Below are 19722 nucleotides of genomic sequence, written 5' to 3'. Positions count from 1 at the left end.
GAGCTATTCCACTTCCATGAAGGCTTGCATGAACTAACCAGTCTTGCATCAAACTCTGGAAGTGGCATACTTAGGCTCAGTTTCAGGCCTAATATACACGTAAAAGTTTTGCTGGCATAGCTATGACAGTTAGGAGTTGGGGGGAGTGGGGGAAATGTACATCCCTAACACATACAGCTAAACTGGCAAAAGTCCTGGCATAGATGCAGTTACTCTAGCAAAAGAGTCCTTTCATTAGTATGGCTTATTTCATTCAGGGAACTGGTACAATTCTTTTGCAGATATAAACTGTGTCTACACTAGGGGTGTTCGCCAGTATAACTATGCTGGCAAAACCTTTCTAGGCCAGGCACTAAAATGTTAGGTTGACCACGCTGCATCACTCAGGGATGTGAAAAATCCACACCACTCAGAGTATGGCTACACTTGAGATTTGCAGCACTGGTGGAGGCTTTCCAGCGCTGCAATTAGTAAGTGTCCACACCTGCAGGGCACATCCAGCGCTGCAACTCCCTGGCTGCAGCGCTGGCCGTACACCTGGGTCTGCCTGGGGAATAAGCATTGCAGCGCTGGTCATCCAGCGCTGGTCGTAAAGTGTGGCCACACACCAGCGTTGCTATTGTCATCCAGGGTATTAGGAGATATCCCAGAATGCTTTTAACCCCTTTGCTTTGTTATGCAGCCTCTCTTCGTTTTGTTGTGAACGTGGGGGGAGCTGCTTATCTAAAAAAACAAACAGCTCCTGTTTGCTGTGATCAATCTGTGAACAATCAAATGAGATATCCCCCCTGCCTGCCTGATTCACAGGGGTTGAGTGTTTGCTTTTTGCTTGAGGAGAGAAACAGAAGCGAGAAAGGGAGTCGGCAGCTGCTTATCTGGTCTGCAGGCTGTTTGCAGTTAACACTAAGGGGTCGGAAAAAGTTTGATTTTGCAAAAGCAGGGAGCCGATTCACAGTGTCGGCTCCAAAAATCCACTCCCTCTCTCTCCTCTGCTCCCTGTCACACTACACTCCACCCCACCCTACCCCCCTCTTTTGAAAAGCACGTTGCTGCCGCTTGAACGCTGGGATAGCTGCCCATAATACATCACTCCCAACAGCGCTGCAAATGCTGCAAATGTGGCCACACACCAGCGCTGTCCCTGCACAGCTGGACGACCAGCGCTGTAACTCCCAGCGCTGCGACTCTCAAGTGTAGCCATACCCTCAGTGACACAGTTAAGCTGACCTAACCCCCAAGGTAGACCGTGCTCAGTTGATGAAAGAACTCTTCCACTAACCTTGTATGGCCTCTCGGGGAGGTGTATTAATTACAGCCCCTCCCACCACTGTAGTCTACACCAGTGGTTCACAAACTTTAACAGCCTGTGAACCCCTTTCACTGGCACGTCAAGTCTCACAAACCCCCTCTTAAAAATGAATATTTCCAGGGATTTTCTCCTTTACCCGAGTATAAATTATAAAAGCAGTGATCTTGGAAATATAAAATTTGTTTTATGACATGCTTATTACACACTTGTAATAAAAATACTGTAATGATAAATAATAAATAATACATTATGAAAATGGCAACACTCTTCCAAGATGTCACTTTTGTAGCTTGTATCACTTTGAATAAGCCTGTTATAAGACAACGCTCCTATGTTTCATCAAGGAGTATCAGATGTGAAACAGCATGAAGGTATTTAAGAAGCCAACTCAAAAGAGTTCCTCCTACACAAGCATTCAGGTCTTGAGCAGTCCAGGCAAACAGCGCACGTTACAACAAAGCTTAAACTTGTTCTTCATAATAATTTAAAAAACAATACTAGCTGCCTATTTAATTTTAAAAACAGCAAAAAATATTCACCTCCCTTTCTGTTTCTTATAAGGAGTCCTGAGGTTCAAATCTCCTCAGCGTGATGGACATGCTTGCTTTTATCTGCTTAGCTCTTGGAAGTCCAGGCTGCGGACTGCTGGCCCCGTGCTGCCCGGGGTTCCTAGGGACAGCTCTGTCCACCATTAGGGATTCCCCCTCCCCCAAGAACCCCCTATAACATTTCACAAACCCCAGTTTGGGAACCACTGCTCTACACTGAAGTGCTACAATGGTGCAGCTTCAGCATTTCTAGTGAAGACATACTCCTAGTGCAGACAAGGCAGGTCTACACTACAGAATTACTTCGATATAACTACATCACTCAGGGTGTGAATAATCCATACCCCTGAGCGATAGTTATACTAACCTAAACACTGGTGTAAACAGCTAAGTTTCTCCCCCCAACATAACTACCACTCCTTGCAGAGGTGAATTAACTATGCCAACAGGAGAGCTCTCTCCTATCAGCATAGAGAATCTTCATTAAAGCGCTACAGCAGCACAGCTATGTCGATGCAGCATTTCAAGTGTAGACCTGCTCTCAGTCTGATCTTCAGTGATAGTTAATTCTACAAACAATGACTCTCTCCTGAGAGCATCTTGGCTGCCACTAGAAAGTGAGAGTTCCCTCAGTCTTAGAAATAGACTTCCATAGACTGGGGTTCTCACAACACATTTTTTTGGTGGCCTCAGTGCAGGCACCAACTCTTGCTGGTGGTGGCCCTGGGGCTGAAGCCCAAGGACCTCCATCCCATGGAAAGTGGGTCGGGAACTCAACAGCCACCTGCACAGTCCCTGGTTCCTATGGTGCCACACACACCAGCCCATGTGTCTCCAGAGGCACCACCCAGAGCCCCCTAGGAGGCTGTTGGTGCAGGATACCAATCCCTGTTGCTAGTGCCAGCAAACACCAAGGTGGCTCATCCAGGAGCAACAGCTGGGTGCTACAAGGAGGGGCCACTGCTTTGCCTCCTCCCCTCCCAGGAGGCTGTCGTGGCTGCAGAATTCTGCTGGTGGCCACATGTGGCCATGGTGATGGCATTTGAGAAACGCTAAACTAGCAGACTATTCTGTAGGAATAACAATTTCTCAATGTACCTATGTTGCAATTTTGGACAGGTCAGTTATTTCCTTAGAATAACAACTTGCTTTAACTATTCATATACATTGTGTAATACAGATTTGTTGTAATATCCCATGTGTAATAATTCTTCAGTGACACACTACTTAATGTAAGAGTTGTACCTTTGCCTGGTGCTCCTGTTAGCAAGCCCCAGTATAATATAAAGTTTTCATGTAAGACAACATTTTGAAGCTCCAAGGTAGTTTTCTTAGTACAGCATGTACTATTAATTAGAAATTATTACATTTCAATGAAAAATGCACAAAACCTTACTGGAGCTCATCATAAGGGCTCCCAAACCAGAATCAGCCACCTTAACATGAAATTACATTGGAATGAAAGAAATTTAACAGAATAAGTCTGAAGTTATTAACTTCTTATGCTAAAATAGAGTTCTCTGCCTCCTCAATGGCTGTACTAATATTGCTTCCTCTCAAAGACCCCAAATCCCTCTCCTTCCCTTTGGAGACCACCAACACCATTATTTAGTAACTCAAAGGACTGCCAGCGAAAGACATGAGGTATTTCCACCCCGTTATCCTAACTCAGGATGGGAAATAGGATAGTAACTGAATTATTTCTGTATCTGTTATTGGCACATCAATGAGGAGTGACAGCACTCTCTTCCTACAGCAGGGGTGGGCAAACTTTTTGGCACAAGGGCCACATCTGGGTATGGAAATTGTATGGCGGGCCATGAATGCTCACGAAATTGGGGGTGGGGTGTAGGAGGGGTTGCTGGCTCTGAGATGAGGCCAGAAATGAGGTGGTCAGGGTATGGGAGGGGGCTCCGGGCTGGGGTTCAAGGTGTGTGTGTGAGGGCTCCGGCTGGGGATGCAGGCTCTGGGGATGAGGGGTTGGGGGGCAAAAGGGTGCTCCAGGCTGGGACTGAGGGGTTCAGAGGGCAGGAAGGGGGTCAGGATGCAGGCTCCAAGTGGCACTTACCTCAAGCAGCTCCCAGAAGCAGTATGTCCCCCCTCCAGCTCCTATGCTGAAGTGCAGACAGGTGGCTCTGCACACTTCCCTGTCCACAGGCACCGCCCCTGAAGCTCCCATTGGCTGTGGTTCCTGGCCAATGGGAGCTGTGGGGGCAGCGCTTCAGGCAAGGGTAGTGTGTGGAGCCTCTTGGCTGCCCCTACATGTATAAGCCGGAGGGGGGGGAACATGCCACTGCTTTTGGGAGATGTGCGGAGCAGGACAAGCCCTCACTCCCTGGTGGGAGCTCAAGGGCCAGATTAAAACATCTGGAGGGCCGGCTGCAGCCCCCAGGTCATAGTTTGCACACCCCTGCCCTACACCATGAAGCCGCTGCAGCGTTTGGCAAAGGATTAAGGCAAATTCTGATCACCTATCTAGCAGTACATATTGTGCTTGTTGTAAGACAGAAGGAATAACCCTAGCGCCTTACCAAGGAGCATGGGGCATTGAAATGATTAGTCAGTTCCCTTACTGCATGCTGGATTCTGAAGAATGGCTAATTTCACTCCGTATACAGATGTGAGAAAACGAGACTTCACTGGTTCACGTGCTGAAGGTGATCTTTGCAACCATAACCGCTAGAGATTTATTTCAGATTAAAGTAGAAACTCTACAGAAATGGATGTTGTTGCAGACGACAGGTGTTCGTAACACACGCACAACAGGGTATTTTTCAAGTTTAAAGAAAACCCACTCCCATGTCCCAGGACCCTCGCAGGCCAGGCGGCAGCCTAGGAGGACTCTGGGTGGCCAAGTCAGACGCTCCCGTGACGCTGCCCCATTACAACGCCCCCGGCGATGCCGCACGGGCGGAGGACCCAGCCTGCCGCAGCAAAGGCGCTGAGCCCTCCAGCGCCCTGCCCCCTTGCAGGGCCGCCGAGAGAAGGCCGGGCAGGCGCCGGCATCAGAAAAGCCCGGTCCAGAGCCAGCCAGGAACGCGGCGAGGGAGCCCCGCGGCCCGCAGCGGCTGTTGCTGGGACACGCTCCCCCACCCGGCCGCGAACACGCGGTGGCCCCCGCCGCCCCCCCCCCTCAGCCGCGGGCAGCGCGCCCCTCTCCCACAGGAGCCGAGGGTTGGGCTGAGTCACAGCCGCGTGAGTCCCCCGCCCGGCCCCCGCTCCCCTAGTACCTTCCCGGTCACTCCATCCCGGCAGCGCCGCCGGCTCCGCTTCCCACAGCTCCGAGACCGCCACAACCATAGAGAGCGGGCCGGGCCTCGCCGCGCCCGCGCGCCGCCTCCGCCGGCGGCAGGGAGAGGGGACGCCGCCGCCGCCACTGGAGCGCGCGGGGCGGCCGCGCGGGGGATGCTGGCTGCGTGTCCAGGGCGCGCGTAACCGTGCGGTGTCGCGCCTCTAACCAGGCGTGTTCCGGCCCCCTACGCCAAAGCGCGGGACTATAGTTCCCAGCATGCTCTGCGGCTCCCCCTCGCGTAGGCACCAAGCCGTCCCGGAAAGAGAACGAGAGGTACTTCCCCTTCCTGACACTCACCTGCCTCCTCCAATAGACCAGGCGGCCGCCGCCTTGCATGCTGGGATATATCGTCTCCGCAGGATGCATGGCATGTTGGGATATGTGGTCTCCACAGGCCTCAAAAATGCGGCTGTTACGTGACACATTGTATAAATCTGGGTGTGATTAACCCGCTGTAGCTTGCCCCCTGGTTTCCTCTGCCTCTGACAGCTGCCAAGGCCTTCATTGTAATTGCTGATGAGGCGAACTGAGTGGGGGAAGGGAGGTGCTGCACAGAAACTTGGCCTGGCAAGTGGAATGGATAAATACACAGAGCCACCTCTCCTGCTTAGATGTAGTCTTGGGAACTTATTAGAGGTTGACTTAAGGATACTTACTTTGTGTATTTTGACGTGATGTTGACAATGTGTGGTTTAATGGTTATAAAGCTGTACCTTTTTGAAGTGCCATGTCTACTGTGATTAAAAAAATTAGTCTGTCCTCTTCGCATTGTGTGATTTCCTACAACTGAAAATTTAATTCAATACAAATTGAAAACATTCTTTAAAATAAACATCAGTTTTATCTGTCAAAATTATAAAAAAACAACTTCTGCCAAGCTTAGTTAAATGTTAAACAATCTTTATAGAAACTGTCAGTAGAGCAGTCTTTAGGATGCCAGTCAAACACACTGATTTACTAACTCATATAGTTAAATCAACAAAGAATGCACAAATACAATAGCTGTTAATAATTTTACTTTTTATACAAGTACACAAGCAAAATGATGGAAACTTCTATCAGTTACTGTTTCTGAGTAGGTTCAGCTTGATAGGTGGTGAAGCATGTTCAGGTTAACATTGTCAAGCTTTGCATATGTAGATAGGCAGCACCTAATGGAGGCTAAGCCTCCCCAAACCTTGGGCCACCAGGGAGGAGGGGCAGTGGTGGATTTGGAGCCCCTGGAAAAATCTCCCCCCTGCCATGACCCCGAGGCCATGGCAGGGGCACAGAGCTTTTCTGGTCTCAGGGCCACAGCTGGGGATGTGGGGCCTTGGGATGGAAGAGGCAGAGCGGGGGTGGAGCCACAAAGGAAGGGGTTGAATGGCGTGTGGTCATGGGTAGGGCTGCAGGAGGAGGGGGGCAGAGGGGCTCCAGGCTCAGCTTCAGCAGTCCAGCCCAGGCTAAGAGCTCTGCCGTGATCCCAGCCAAGGCTGAGAGCTTAACTCCAGCTGGGACCAAGCTCTCAGGCCCCCCTCCTGAGGCCCCAGGCTGGGGGCATGGCGGAGAGAAGCCAAGCACTCAGCCTCCTTACCCCAGTCAGGCCCATGGGTGGGGGAGGAAGGAGACTGAGAGCAGCAAGCAGGGGTGTGACCTTGGCTGGAAGAGGCAGGGCCAGCCAAGAAGAGGCAGGGCATGGGGCTAGCCTCCCCAGGGGGAAGCTTCACCTGCTGCTCATGCATATGTATGATTTAAAAATGTGATGCACATACCAAAACACACCCTTTTTATCAAAAAATTCCCATTTTCTAAAATGTTTATTGAAAAAAATAGCCATAAAATAAGAACAGTTATTCATACACACCTATAAAATGTGGTAATAGTCACAAATATTACTATAAATATGACGTGAGTTCAATAATTATTTTCATTTACAGCATGATTGTGCGTTAATTCTCTGCTCAGTTTACAAGTCAAAATAAGATTAATCTGCTGCACAATAAACTCAGCTTGGAATTAGAAAATCAAGTTGTGTTCTTCCTGCTTCATGAATCACCAATAGTAAAAGGTTTAGTTTTAGAATTTAGCTGGCAATCATGTTAATTACATGCCAGACAGGACAAAATACAACTTGTTTTTCCACAGTGGTGTTGGTTTTGTAGTTCTGACTAGAAAAACTTGTTCAGTAAATGGCCTACAAAATATCTCCACATCCTACAAAATATTTATGCACATGCTTAACTTTGAGTATGTGAATAGTCCCACTGACTTCAGCGACTCCCATAAATATGATAAAGGCATCAACACTGCAAATGGTTCTGCCAGCATAGAATTTCAATGGAGTTATTAACAGTTAAATGTGCATGTTTGCAGGATCAAAAACTTTTAAGACAGAGAAAACAAATAAGTGCAGTAACAAAATGCAAATATTTAAAGAATAACTTATCTGACCATAGCAATATTAATGTCTTACACTTATTCATGCCAAAGAGATTTGCAGGTTATGGCTGCAATTGTGCAACAAGTTCCACATAGGCACAACAATTTGCAGAAATAGGACTTATACAACATTTAAGGAGATCATTTCACCCACCCCTGAAATACAGACATTTCTGATTAACTATAGGCAGGAACAACACAGCTTAGGACAAGTGTGAAGAATATTGTAGCAAACTGATATTGCAGAGGAATTTAGAGTTGCAACATATACTTTTTTAAAAAAGAAGTACTATGAAATGTTTAATGACCACAATTGAATAAGAATACTGATATGTTTAATCTGAAAGATGACATCTCCAGTGGCCCAGCGAACCCTAAAACTGGTATTTATTCCAACAGAAGAATGCCACTTACTGAATCACCAGGGGTGGGATTTATGAAGGGACATAGGTGTTGCAACACTGAGTATCATTGTGCTTACTTTTAGGCACCTAGAATATCAGCAGAACAGCACTGCAATCTACAATGCCCAGTTAGCCACTAGTCTCCCTATAAGATTAACAGGGAGAGATAAGTGCCTTAGAATACAATCCACAAAAACTAGCATGCTAGGTGAGGAGGTGCCTAAATTAGTGTGTGCTAAGACCCACCCCTCTCTGAGAGATAGGACCCTAAATCTAGGTTGCAGGGAGATACCCTTAGTAGAGAGAGGTATGTCTACACTACAAAATTAGGTTGATTTTATAGAAGTTTATTTTTTAGAAATCAATTTTATACAGTCGATTGTGTGTGTCCCCACTAAGCGCATTAAGTCTGTGGAGTGCGTCCACAGTACCGAGGCTAGTGTCGATTTTCGGAGCGTTGCACTGTTGGTAGCTATCCCACAGTTCCTGCAGTCTCCGCTGCCCATTGGAATTCTGGGTTGAGCTCCCAATGCCTGATGGGGCAAAAACATTGTCGCAGGTGGTTTTGGGTACATATTGTCAGTCGCCTCTCCCTCCGTGAAAGCAACGGCAGACAATTGTTTTGCAGCTTTTTTCCTGGGTTAACCACGCAGAGACCATAGCACTGCAAGTGGGAGCCCGCTCAGCTCAGCGTCACCGTACATCTCCTGGGGGCTGCTGGCAGATGCAGTACTGCATTACTACACAGCAGCAGCTTCTTGCTTTCGCGGCAGATGGTGCAGTAGGACTGATAGCCATCGTACGTCTCCTGGGTGCTCCTGGCAGACCTTGGTGAGGTCGATCAGGGGCGCCTGGACAGACATGGCTATCTTCCTCTTAGAGCACCGAATGGGAGTGACTCCAGGTCATTCTCTTCTTTAAGTTCCATCTCATGGAGATTCAGTCCTGCCTGGAATATCATGCGAGCTGTAGGCTTCTGCCTCAGGATGCTCTCCCAGCCGGCAGCACTGCGTGGTCACACCTACCCCTTGTTCCCATGGCTCATGAAGTCTGGACAGTAGTAAGGAGCAGTTCAACTACAGGCTGAGCAAGTGCAGAATGGTGGTAGAATGTGCCTTTGGACATTTAAAAGCTCCCTGGTGCTGTTGGTCAGACCTCAGCGCAACCAACATTCTCGTTGTTATTGCTGCTTGCTGTGTGCTACATAATATCTGTGAGAGTAAGGGGGAGAGATTTATGGTGGTGTGGGAGGTTGAGGCAAATCACCTGGCGTCCGATTCTGAGCAGCCAGACACCGATTAGAAGAGCATAGCAAGGCACACTGCACACCACAGAGACTTTGAAAACCAGTTTAATGACTGGCCAGGCTATGGAGTCACAGTTGTGTGTGTTTCTCCTTGATGCAAACCCGCCCCCTTTGTTGATTTTAATTCCCCGAAAGCCAGCCACCCTCCCCCCTTCGAAACAAAGTAACTATTGTTTTGAAACCATGCATTCTTTCTTTATTAATTAAAAAAAATTGAGATAATGGACAAGGTAGCCGCGGGTGGTTTTGCAGGGACCCCTCCCTCCCTCCGTGAAAGCAGACAATCATTTCTCGCCCTTTTTCCTGAATTGCCCACGCATACGCCATAGCACTGCAAGCAGGAGTCCGCTCAGATCACCGCTGCAGTTGTGAGCATTGTAAACACCTCACATTTGCCCTTGGAGATTTTGGCATATATATTGGCATTACGTCTTTTGGAACGGAGTTCTGATAGCTCGGATTCATCTCCCCATACAGCGATCAGATCCAGTTCCTCCTGTTCGGTCCATGCTGGAGCTCTTTTGCGATTCTGGGACTGCGTGGTCACCTGCGCTGATGAGCTCACCACGCTGGCCAAACAGGAAATGAAATTAAAAAGCTCCCGGGGCTTTTCCTGTGTACCTGACTAGTGCATCTGAGTTGAAAGTGCTGTCCAGAGCGGTGACAATGGAGCACTCTGGGATAGTTCCCAAAGGCCAATACCGTCCAATTGCATCCACACTACCCCAAATTCGACCCAGCTATGTTGATTTTAGCGCTAATCCCCTCACCAGGGAGGAGTACAAAAATCGATTTTAAGAGTCCTTTAAGACGACCTAAATGGCTTCGTCGTGTAGACAGGTGCAGGGTTAAATCAACCTAATACTGCTAAATTCGACCTAAACTCATAGTGTAGACCAGGGCTAAGTGATCATCCCCAAATGCAAACCTCTCTTCTGGAGTTAGGCAGCTTAGGTTTTTCTTGCAAAAATGAGTTAGGCACCTGCTTCACTCCACATAAAACAGTCAATGGAGGAGGTGGTGCCATCACCCACTTTATAACTTTTAGTCCAGTGGTTATAGCACTCACCTAGGATGTGGGAGACACAGACTGAAGCCACTCACTCTCTATCAGAGGGCAAGGAAGAATTTGAACAGGGGGTTGCCTATTTGTCAGGAGAGTACACTAACCACTGAGTTTGATAGTTTGATGTTAGGACCTCTCAGTCTCTCCTTTTGAAGTTGTTCCCCTGTGGATAATGAAAGAATGATTGGATAAGGGGGTATGGACCTTGGGTCTCCTATCTCCTAGGTGGGAGCCCTAACCACAGGACTACAGAATCATTCTCCCTAGACCATTATTAGAGGGAAATCGTAGAATTAAATAATGCAGAACAGGCAGAAGTGTTCAATCAATATTTCTGTTCTGTATTTGGGAAAAGACAGATATATTTGATAAGACTCTTTCTACCCTCCTAGTGTGTTGGAAAGATGTTAAACAGGACCTACTAAAGTTAGGCATTTTTAAATCAACAGGTCTGGATAACTTTAATTCCAGAGTTTTAAAAGAGTTTCCTGAGGAGCTCACTGTACCATTAATGTTGATTTTCAATAAGTCCTGGAACACTGGGAAGTTCCAGAAGACAGGAAGAAAGCTAATGTGCTGATATTGAAAAAAGGTAAATGGGATTAGTTATAGGCCTGTCAGTCTGAGATGAATCCTGGGTAAAATAATGGAGCAGCTGATACAGGAGTAGGATAATGTAATTAATGCCAATCAATATGGGTTTATGCAACATAGATCCTGTCAAACTAATTTTTTTATGAGTACAAATTTGTTTGATAAAAGTAAGAGAGTTGATGTAATATACTTAAGACTTCTGTAAGGTGTTTGATTTGGATTATTAACTGTCCAATAGGTTGCAAAATATTATTGTAAACAGGGAATCATTATTAAATGGGTGTGTTTCTAGTGGGGTCCCACAGGGATCAGTTTTTGGCCCTAAGCTAGTTAACATTTTTATCAGTGAATGGAAGAAAGCATCAATCATCACAGGTAAAGTTTGCAGATGACACAAAAATAGGGTGAGTGTTAAATAATGAAGAGCATAGGTTACTGATATAGGGTGATCTGGATCACTTGGTAAGCTGGGTACAAGCAAACAATGTGTGTGTTAATACAATTAAAAGTAAATGTATACATCTAGGAACAAAAAATGTAGGCCGTACTTACAGGTGAGTCTATCCTGGGAAGCAGTGACTGAAAAAGATTTGGGAGTAATGGATAATCAGCTGAGCACGAGCTCCTAGTGCAAATGTTGTAGCTAAAAGTACTAATGTAATTCTTGATGCATAAACAAGCAAATCTCAAGTAGGAGTAGAGAGGTTATTTTACCTCTGTATTTGGCACTGCTGCAGCCGTTGCTGTGTCCAGGTCTGGTGCCCAAAATTCAAGAAGGATGTTGGTAAATTGGAGAGGGTTCAGAGAAGAGCCACAAGAACTATTAAAGGATTAGAAAATATTCCTTATAGTGACAGACTCAAGGAGCTCAATCTATGTATCTTAACAAAGAAAAGGTTAGGGCATGACTTGATCACAGTTTATAAGTACCTACATAGGGAACAAATATTTGATAATTGACTCTTCAGTCTAGAAGAGAAAGGTATAACACGATACAATGGCTGGAAGTTGAAGCTAGACAAATTAAACTTGTAAATAAGGCATAAATTGTTAACAGTGAGAGTAATTAGCCATCGGGACAATTTCCCAAGGTTGTAGTGGATTCTCCGTCACTGACAATTTTAAAATCAAGATTAGTTGTTTTTCTAAAAGATTTGCTCTACGACCTATTTTGAGGAAATTGTATGGCATGTGTTATACAGGTGTTATACAAACTAGATGTTAAGTATCAGAGGGGTAGCCGTGTTAGTCTGGATCTGTAAAAGCAGCAAGGAGTCCTGTGGCACCTTATAGACTAACAGACATATTGGAACATGAGCTTTTGTGGGTGAATACCCACTTCGTTGGATGCACCCTAGATGTTGTCCCTTCTGGCCTTGGAATTTGTGATCTATGAATCTCTCTCTCTGGGCCACTCAGTGCTCCACTGTGAATAAATACTTAATAGTCAGTGGGCCACACAGAGAGAGAGTTTGCAGTCCACTGGCTGGACCAAGGAGATGGAAGACCCCAGGTACAGATCCCCCTGGTCCAATCACATTTTCATTATTTTTCCAGAGTGGAACAGCTTCAACAGGAGAGACTGAAGAAGCCCTTCATCTATAGCTCAGAGGCTGGAGCACTCTCCCAAGAGATAGGATTTGAAAAGGTATCTTCTTTCTTTCCCCCTCTGGCAGATAGACGGAATGGCACCTCGGTTTCCCATGTCCCTGGTTAGTGGTCTGGTATGTAGTCTTTGAGCTCACCTACTGGATCAGGCTCTGCATACAACTTAAGCAGATCATGGATATCTCCTCCCAGTTTGTGGCTCACTCGGGGGCTTAGGTGGGTCAGATATTAAACTGATAAGAACAGATTTTAAAAAAATTATGAAAACTAATGTTAAAAAAATATATAATACATAAGTTGGGGAAAGTGTCTGTACATCTGGTATAGTGCTTAGATTATCCACAAATATAAAGTTAGTTTTTAAAAGTCATATACATATTGCTAATTATGGGCTTAGGTGGGTGGGAGGTAGGCATCTAGATGCTTACAAAGAGACAGCAGCACTATGCCCAGAAGTAGAACCACTGGTGCCTAGGGAGCCTTTACCCTGAAAATGTAGGCGCTGAGTTTGTGAAATCCAATTTTGGTATCAATTTCCTCCTTGTTCACAGGATTCACAAGACTAAAAGCCGGAGTTCAAGTCGGTCCAGGCGGCTGGGGAGCTTGAGCCTACGTGGGGCATCATCACCAAAACAAAGCTGGTGCTGAGGCAGAGCGACAGCAAATCCAACCCCGCTCAGCACATGGGAATGAAAGACTCCGAACAGGGGAGCGCTCACCCGCCCGCAGACATGGAGGGAACGCAGCCGGCAGCGTGCTGAGGAGACGAACAGACCCACCCACCCAGCTACCTCCTAATTCCTATGGCGAGACCACTGAAACTACAAGGACCAGCATGCAATGCGCTAGCCTGGTCGGGGTGGGCCGGCCGCGGGCGATGTGCTCGCTGCAATGCATGCTGGGAAGTCAGCTCCCTACGATACCAGTGTTGCGGAACGGGACTGGGTACGGGCGTTGAATTCACTGCTGTTCATTACCAGGGCCATAGCTTAATACGTTGGAGGACATGCCATTACCATAGGGACAACACACGGGACCCGTAGTCTAGTGGGCCGCCACGCGCCGCCGGAGCATAACGTGTAGGTATGGCGGTTGCTAAAGAGGCCAATCGAACCTTGGCTGAGTTTTGATTGACTGATACTACATCCAGTAGGAGTCTTTCTTGTAACCAATAGGCGTTTAGCATGATTACGAGGGCGTTACTTGCTGCGGGGGCGGGTGACGTGAGGCTGGAGCGCAGGCCTCCCTTCCTTTTCTGGGCGGCAGCGAGCGAGGCAGCACTATGAAGGCGTCGGGCACCGTAAGCTCCGGCGCTCCGGGCCTAGCGTGTTGCGGCTGGGCGGCCTCGGCCCGTTTTGCGGGTGGGGAGGGCTAGTAACTGGTCCTCGGGCCGTTCTGGCGGGTCCCGCCCGTCTGGCTCGCCCCATCTTTCCCTCGGGAGCGAGCGGCCAACATGGCGGCCGCCAAGAGCGCGAGGCCGGGGAGCCACGCTGCAGCCGGCGGGCGCCCCCTTCGCTGGGGCCGGCCTCAGGCGCGGGGGTAGGGGCGCGGGCCTGGGTTCCTCTCTGCGCAGGCCGCGGGTGCCCCCGACGCTCCCCCTTCAGGTACCACAGACCGCGGCCTTGCTCTGAGGCATGGCGGGAGCGCGCGGCCGGGCCGGGCCAGGACCTGGGGAGCCGGGTCTCGAGGCCCCATAACCGCGGCTTTCTGGCCCCGTTGTACAGGGCGCAAAGCCCGAAGGCCGTTGCTCTTCCTGCGGGGCCGTCCCAAGCTCTTTGGGTGCCCTACGCACCCCCCAGGCCTCCCCCCAGGGTCTGTGTGTGTGGGGGGGGCACTTTGGGGGCCCCGCATGCCCAGAGTGGCCCAGGGGATTAGCGGGTGGCCGGGAGCAGCCCGCTCCGCTCCCCTCGCCCCGGCCCCAGCCGCGTCGCTCGGAGAAGGGGGTTTGGGGGAAGGGATCCTCCACGCACTCACCGGCAGCGGCGGGAAGCGGAGCAGCCCGGCACCAGCCCGCTCCACTCCGCCAGCTCCCAGCCGCGGCGCTCCGCTTCCCGCCGCCGGTGAGTGGTGGTGTGGGGAGGGGCACCTTTACCCAACTGTCCCCCGCGACGTGGCTGGGGCCGGGGCAAGGGAAGCGGAGCAACGCGGCACTAGCCCGCTCCGCTTCCCGCTGCCGGTGAGTGCGGGGGCCGATCCTTTCCCCAGCCTCCCCGCACTCACTTGCGTATGCTTAAGGACGGCCCTGTCTTCCTGAGTGGCCTCCGCGGGGAGTGAGAGGAGCCGTGTCGCCTTTCAGGAGCCCAAGCGTTCGCGGAAGCGAAGGGCCTGACGAGATCCTGTAGGAGAGCTGGACTCGGCGGTACTGTTTGTTATCCGTGGGACTCTCAGCTGTAGGCTGCTTGCCTCAACATTGCTGTCTGCAGTAGCTGTGGGCTTCCTGCATCACTGCTCATGCGATCTCGTGCCCTGCTGTACAGCTAACACTGTCTTGCTCTCGCCTCTGAACATTGGAGGGTTTTTTCATTTTTTCTCTCTCGTTTATAGCTGAGGGAGTACAAAGTTGTTGGACGATGTCTTCCTACTCCTAAATGTCCAACACCACCCCTCTATCGGATGCGTATCTTTGCTCCTAATCATGTTGTTGCCAAGTCCCGTTTCTGGTACTTTGTGTCTCAGCTGAAAAAGATGAAGAAGTCTTCTGGAGAAATTGTGTACTGTGGACAGGTATGATCTTAAGAAGAAGAAAAAAACACGTAGTCTTGGAAATTTCTGGGATTTTTGGAACGGAATTATTTATAAAAGACCTCATCATGTCACTGACAGTGAAATTAAACTCTTCACCTGTCACATTTTGTGTACCTGAAAATCAAACTTCTACTTTCCACAGTGATTGGGAACCATGAATAATTTAAAAGTAAATGCATTGGATCAGCTTTGCAAAATCATGACAGATAATCCTTAGACATAATCTAGGCTACTGCTCAACTGCTGGTCCCTACCCCACTTCCAAAAAATACAATAATAGAACTAATATTTTATTTCCTACTTAGAAAATACTTGCTCTAAGTTCTGTTTTCAAAACTGGTTTAATTTTTAAGTAGCCAGCATCATAATTTTAAAACAGTTCCCTAGTTTACTTTGGTATATGTCACTTGAGATTCATCTAAACCTTCTAATTCTAATCTGTTTTGTAATTCTATATCATCCCTGTTGCAAAGTCCATGATATTAAAGTGAAATTTTCCTTTTGTAAAACATATTTTTGCCATTGGCACATTCACTCTTACTCCTATTCCCTCAATTGGAATTTAAAAAAGTAACTGAAACAATTAGATTTAACCTGATTTTTAAAAAAAAATAAATCTAAGTTTTGGGGCTAACCTGATAATTGAGATATAGTTTTCAAAAGTGACTAGGGAGCACAAGTCCTGCTGAAAGTAACAGGGACTTGTACTCCTAAATCACTCTGTTTCTGAAAAATCTGTCCTTATCCTTTTGGAAAGAGGCTTACTTACCTGGGTAGAAAAATCTACTCACCTACCCTTTACCATGATTGATGAGGAGAGAGAGGAAAAAAAACGCCCAAGATGATGATAGAATATTGCAATATGCTTCAACTAGAAGTTTAATGTGGTGTTCTCCCAAACTGTTTTATTATTCAAAACACAGTGCATCAGTGAGGTGGTGTCTTTATCTCTGGTTCTTTCTTCACTTTTATAATCTCAGGTATTTGAAAAGTCCCCTTTGCGGGTGAAAAACTTCGGTATCTGGCTACGCTATGATTCTCGTAGTGGAACCCACAACATGTACAGGGAATACAGGGACTTGACAACTGCTGGTGCTGTTACACAGTGCTGTAAGTAAATATTTGTAGGAACAGAGAATAATCTTTTAGCAGTGGTATGTGTAAGACCTCACGCAGCATTTGAGAAATTGAAATAGATATATAGGAAAACCTTGGTGAAGGTGGTGACTGGATTCAAATAACAGTACAACTAGATGCTTTTGAAAAGCAAATTAAAATGGTTGAAGCTGTTTAAACAACCGACTAGCAGTGATTGCTGGAGAATTTCCTCCTAACCAGTATTTCTTATTTCCATAAAGATCTCTTGAACATACCCCTCTAAAACTGTTTATGCTTAGTTTCTGCAAAATTTTTTTTTAATTTTAGTAAAATTAAAGAAGCTGTTTTGGTTAGACAGTTGTGTAAAGTTCTAGTTTGGTGCTCATCCAGTTCAAGTTATTTCTTGCATCATACTTGAGTGCTCAGTTTTTAAAAATAAAAATTATTGGTTCCTCAGAAAATGATACTTTTGGAAGAATCACTAAGGCTCACCCTTCTTTTCTGCACAATGCTTAATAGTATTTTGGTCTTGATTACTTTTTAATGTTCTTGTTGAAATCTTACAAGCACCAAAGTGAGGAAATTCAGATATATTTCATTTGGCCACATGGAGTATATTAAGACTTTATCATCCATGCCATGTGGAAGATACCTTTGTGCTTTTTAACAGAGTGAATTTTTGTGGGAACAGAATTGCCTGAAATCTTTTGTATAGAAGATAATTGGTGTATTGGCCAAAAACACCACCTAGGCTCTGATTACAAAGGGTCACAAGTAGACCTTAATATCTGATAGACTATTGTGTTGAGATATCTGGGGCTACCTTTTAATTCAGATTCCATGTGCAGTTACTATAATGGGTGATATTTTTTTCATTCTAAATATAACAATACTAGTGCATTTTTATTTGTTTAAAACTTTTGCACACAAAAACCCAAAGAATATTATTTTTAATAATAGTGTTCTTGTCATGTGTGCAAATATAATATGTACCTTGTCGCCTTTCAAGAGCTGACATGCTTTTGAAAGTGAAACTGAAGGTCCAACATAAAATGTTCTGCATATTCTCTCTGTTAAATTAACTCATTTTATCAAATTAAGTTTTAAACACAGCAGCTTACTATTCTATGTGTATTTTTGATATCTAATCTGGTTCAAGAAATATAGTTGAGAGCTTGTTCAGAATTCCTTGAATGCACATCTTACACATCTGAGTTGTAAACTCCTGAAAGCTGAGGATTTATATGGAAATGTGTGTTTTGCCTTTGAGGGCATTGTAGTAGGCACAATAATATTGTGAGATAGCAATGTCTTTTGAAACTGATAATTAGCACTTGAGATCCTGATAGCCACAGAATTACTGAACAAAAAGGATAAACTGTACTTAATGTTATGTATGTCATACATGATCACCAAAATTTGGAGCCCTTGCTTTGAGGTATAAAGATGGCCTCGGATTTCTTTGAGAATCTGTTTCAAATGTGAACCTTCAGGTCTATCAGTCCCTTGCATATTTCTTGCATTAATCGAGTACTTTGAACAATGCTAAAGTTGGTGACTTTTTTAAAAAAAGCTAGAAACATAGCGTTATATTTAAAGAATAACTCAGCCATTTGAAAGCATGGAAATAGTTATTGTACCCAACTTATATCTTCCAGTATTCCATAATTTTAAGTATAGCTCCTGATTCACTAGCTTCTTGCCCAAAAAATGTGGACTACACATGCAGAATTGTACCTTTTTTGAAGAATTTTGGTGTATGGGGGAGGTGTCAGCACCTGTGACTTATAATGAAAAGCTTCAGTATAGACTGTTGCTCCTCTGTTAATAATCCTCCTGACTAGAATAACTGTGGAGAAAGTATAGGAAAAAATGTGTTACCAAGCTGCAGTTTCAATTATAGTATGCAAGTCAGCTGTTAAATATAATATGCAAGAATAGTGAATTTCATAATAAGGACCTCTGTTTGCTTACATGTAACGTTTTCTTAATTTCAAACTGCACAGGGGAGATGAAAAAAATAAAAATATTGTGAATTGTGTTTAAACTAAATGAGAGAATGTTAACATCACCCTGATGTTACAGACCGTGATATGGGTGCCCGCCATCGTGCCCGTGCTCACTCTATTCAGATCATGAAGGTTGAGGAGATTGCTGCTAGCAAGTGCCGTAGACCTGCAGTCAAGCAATTCCATGTAAGTGAAACAAAGTAAAACAATGGTTGGTGGTTCTCATTGTAACACACAAGATGGGACAAAATCTGTCTTACCTAGAAGTTTGCACTAAGTTTACAGGATGTACTATGCTGATAAAAAATGTAGAGTGTTGCATTGCTATAGCAGAGATGTATTGAGTCAAACTTGCATGTATGCTGTTGTAACTTGGAATAATGGGTCCTTTAGTGCTAGAACTAGTTGAGTGAAACTACTGATCAAAATCGGTTTGATTTCTTTCAGTACTCACATGCTTTGAGTGAGTGAGCTGTCTTAAATACAAAAAATACATCTAGTCTTAAAGCTACACTGAAACAACTATATTGAAATAAGCCGATCTTAACTTGCAGAATAGGCAGCTCTGTATATAAAGGTATTAGTAGTTATGTTGTTTATATTTGTATTACCCAGGACCTCATTGTGTGAGGTGCTGTAAAAAGACATTCCCTTCCCCAAAGAGCTTAGAAACAGGAGCCTTCAGTTGTTTCTAGCTTCTAGTAACCTTGATTCATGGAAATGCTTGTTGCTCTGATCTCTAATACAGATTAGATATGAAGGTCAGAGGTTGAATTTTCTAATTCACTTATTTGTGACTTATTTTCCATAGTGTATATGATTTGAGATTATTGCAAGATAGTTTTCATTTATATCGATCACTTTCTCCCTTACAGGATTCAAAAATCAAGTTCCCTCTGCCACACAGAGTTCTGCGTCGTCAGCACAAACCACGTTTCACCACCAAGAGACCAAATACATTCTTCTAAATGCAAGAACATTGTTTGCTCTGTGTTACAATAAAATTCTTATTGGAAAGCTCTTTGACTCTTTAATTTGCCAGACCTAGTTTTGAAGGAAATGCTGCTGAGAACACTTACTACTGCATGGGCAGCCACGGGAGGGAAGAAGTTTAAACTCCAACTGAGAGGCTTGTTGCTATAGTTCTATGACAGTCTTGCATCTTAATTTTTCTTAATGTGAAAGCTGCATAAGTGTGAATATAGAGGCATGTATAGTTCATAGTTAAGGTTGCTTTAAGCTTTTCAGTCTAAAGGATTTTAACCCTGCTTTGTTATGCACTTGGTTAATGACTATTAGGTTTTATATACACTGCCACTTTCTTG

The 19722-nt window shown here is 45.7% G+C and overlaps 2 protein-coding genes and 1 non-coding gene across 4 annotated transcripts in view; 2 read left to right on the top strand and 1 right to left on the bottom strand.

Annotated features, from left to right (window-relative positions):
• Positions 1-5298, bottom strand: part of XPOT (exportin for tRNA) — an 84127-nt gene extending 78829 nt beyond the window's left edge. Inside the window, exon 1 of one of the 2 annotated variants that reach the window (XM_044979142.1) lies at positions 5088-5298. The gene's annotated coding sequence lies outside the window, so the exon portion shown is untranslated. The remainder of the gene's footprint in view (positions 1-5087) is intronic. The other variant, XM_044979149.1, reaches the window with a different exon arrangement.
• Positions 5299-13697: 8399 nt separating this feature from the next.
• RPL18A (ribosomal protein L18a) lies at positions 13698-19414 on the top strand. Its single transcript, XM_045001203.1, has 5 exons — positions 13698-13845; positions 15090-15269; positions 16271-16400; positions 18474-18583; positions 19273-19414. The coding sequence occupies exons 1-5, from the start codon at positions 13828-13830 to the stop codon at positions 19363-19365; spliced, it is 531 nt and encodes a 176-aa protein (XP_044857138.1). The 5' UTR covers positions 13698-13827; the 3' UTR covers positions 19366-19414.
• On the top strand, positions 17308-17439 carry LOC123362335. The gene has a single exon (XR_006576434.1). It is a non-coding gene; the product is annotated as a small nucleolar RNA SNORA68 (small nucleolar RNA).
• Positions 19415-19722: the final 308 nt, after the last annotated feature.

Source organism: Mauremys mutica, chromosome 1 (genome assembly GCF_020497125.1).
Source record: "Mauremys mutica isolate MM-2020 ecotype Southern chromosome 1, ASM2049712v1, whole genome shotgun sequence".
Classification (NCBI taxonomy): domain Eukaryota; kingdom Metazoa; phylum Chordata; order Testudines; family Geoemydidae; genus Mauremys; species Mauremys mutica.
The sequence above is the reverse complement of the archived record's forward strand: the minus strand, read 5'-3'. Positions and strand labels throughout refer to the sequence as shown.

What these genes read in the sequence shown, in the direction of transcription:
- RPL18A (XM_045001203.1), top strand. An exon ending in TGGTGCTGTTACACAGTGCT is followed by an intron (nt 16,401 to 18,473) that starts GTAAGTAAATAT and finishes CTGATGTTACAG; the next exon opens with ACCGTGATATGGGTGCCCGC. An exon ending in CTGCAGTCAAGCAATTCCAT is followed by an intron (nt 18,584 to 19,272) that starts GTAAGTGAAACA and finishes TCTCCCTTACAG; the next exon opens with GATTCAAAAATCAAGTTCCC.